General features: G+C 31.7%; 1 protein-coding gene and 1 long non-coding RNA gene across 2 annotated transcripts in view; one reads left to right on the top strand and one right to left on the bottom strand.

The window, feature by feature from the left end:
- Positions 1-223: 223 nt before the first annotated feature.
- LOC109586412 (uncharacterized) lies at positions 224-1,061 on the top strand. Its single transcript, XR_002187021.1, has 5 exons — positions 224-327; positions 376-450; positions 561-674; positions 719-842; positions 1,028-1,061. It is a non-coding gene; the product is annotated as an uncharacterized LOC109586412 (long non-coding RNA).
- A 688-nt stretch (positions 1,062-1,749) lies between these two features.
- The window catches only part of LOC109586411 (ankycorbin-like), a 9,263-nt gene continuing 8,713 nt past the window's right edge, over positions 1,750-2,299 (bottom strand). The window contains exons 6-7 of the mRNA XM_020002593.1: positions 2,071-2,130; positions 1,750-2,015 (exon numbers count right to left, since the gene is read on the bottom strand). Of these exons, the coding sequence (XP_019858152.1) occupies positions 1,750-2,015; positions 2,071-2,130 (326 nt within the window). The remainder of the gene's footprint in view (positions 2,016-2,070; positions 2,131-2,299) is intronic.

The following is a 2,299-nucleotide window of genomic DNA, read 5'->3' as shown; positions in this document are numbered from 1 at the left end:
AGTGTGTGCTTATATTAGAGAATGATGTTCTAGAATGTTCTGTTCAGGCAAGCCTGTGTCAGTACATATTGTGTAATAGTATAGTGTTAACAAGGTGTGAAAATGTGATTGTGTGATAGAGGCATGCATGAGACATAAGTATTAATAATTAATAAATGTAAATGAACAATAATAATTTGTTTATAATAATAATAATAATAATAATAATAATAATAATTGTGTATTATTGTTCAATAGTACAATGTAGGTTAGTATTGCCATCTGCCATAGAGAGGGAAAGGAGGAAGAGTAATTTTAAACATTATAAGGACACCACACTCTCAGCCTGTGAGTACATGTACATGTATACATTATTGGTTTTTAATTTACATGTAGTGTTTCTGGAGCTAATGGTCAGAGTTTTTGAGTAAGTTATGTAGGATGATAAAGATAATCGAAGAACCACTCCAGGTTAGGATAGGCTTACTGAGGGTAATAGCCATGTTTACTGGGTCATTCTTTCTCCTATTTCTTCCTTCTGTCTTTTGTTCTCTCTCCCTCTCCCTCTCTCTCCTTTATAGTAAAAAGAATAAGAATAAGACCCTCTCTTGTTTTGAGACATTATTCATTTAAACAACTGGAAAAGATCAGCTCCTCCAACCTGATGAATTCAAAAGGCACTGAAAACAGACGGAGTATGGTATTATTGAATATAATGAATATTCACCATGTACAATAGATACTATACTGTGTTCAATCATTATCATGTAGTTGATAAGTTGTTCTTATTAATGAATGTCAGTGGCTCTGCATGGGAAGATGACAGTACCTCAAATGCTGGACTCATTAAGTAAACTCTCCTGGTAAGAATACTGTCCCTTCATTTAGCATAATAATACTTAAATATCCTAAAGTGTACATTTACTCGTACATGTATTAGTGACTGTATTATCTTATGTGTTTGTACTTGTAGTTATACACATGTACAATGGTACATAACAACATGTGTAATGTTATTACAGTATTGGTTTTCCCTCTTTTTTTAAAGGTTATACAAGAAGGGAAGACAGAAAAAGTCACAAAGATTATTATGATTTTTGCTGTTGTTTTGTTGTTTTTGTTTTTGAATAGCTTTAATAAAAATACAGTGATATTTCTATGCGTGAGTATTCTAATAACTTTTCTTGAGGTGGTAGCAAGGTATTGAAAACAACTTGTGGTTAATGCTTTTTTAGCAGCTAATAGATTAACAACAATGATACATAGAATGATTGTAGTATTGATGAGAAGTGAGTGATAGTCATTATATAGGACTGGTGGTGAATGCATACCATATCCTACATTATCTGATACATTACACCAGATCCATTGATGAATACACAAGATAAAAGCATCAATCTTTTAATGTTACACTAGAAGTCATTACATTGTCTATTGTCTCAACAGTGGTCAAGTCAATGAGATTGATAAGACTAACAGGTTGTTGAAGAAGGACCTCCTCACAGGATTGACCCTTTACACTCCTAGATACACCACATGTATACACATGGGTAGATCTAATGAGTAAAGTTGCTGTACTGCATGTATCTAATGGGGCAAACGCATGATTTGACTATTAGTATTCTAAAAATTCAAGATTGAAAAATTGACAAAAATAGAGAACAATAATTATTTTTATAATAAAGAAAGAAAAAGAGGGAGAAAAGGAAATGTACCGGTATGTAAGTAAAAGTGAAAAAGAAGATTAATTATTAATAATAAAATTATAAATTATTGTTTAGGTAGACGCTTTATTTCAGCAACAACATCATTTCTTTTCAAATCCTCAAGTGCTTCTATCAGTTTTTCCCTTGTAGCAGTACCAGTCTTTAACCAGTGAACTATCATGTCTTTACGGCATATATCTATTTGATGTAAAGAATTAAAATGAATTGTTTTTAAATCTTTATTTTGAATTCCAAGATATAGTCCTAGAGTCTCCCATTCATTGACTATGCTATTGATGGCTTTCAGTCTAACAGGAGCATGAGACTCATCTGTAAATAAATACACACATTATCTATTAATAATAATACTAACACATTCACTCACTTAATACAGAACCTGCTGGTAAAGAGTTGTCAATAGGAATAACTGATGGAGCAACTTGATCTGTAGAAGATAAAACATGAGAACATGCACATAATGTAAACACTTGTACTATGTATCCTTAGTTTGTACAAGAATAAATTTTAAACAATATACATATAAATAAACCAGTGGTGTATGCTAAAATAACTTACCAAATAGCCAGCAGCTTTGTCTCTCATCAGTCAATTCA

This window comes from Amphimedon queenslandica, unplaced genomic scaffold (genome assembly GCF_000090795.2).
Source record: "Amphimedon queenslandica unplaced genomic scaffold, v1.1 AMPQUscaffold_12879, whole genome shotgun sequence".
Classification (NCBI taxonomy): domain Eukaryota; kingdom Metazoa; phylum Porifera; class Demospongiae; order Haplosclerida; family Niphatidae; genus Amphimedon; species Amphimedon queenslandica.
This window is presented reverse-complemented; position numbering and strand designations above follow the sequence as displayed.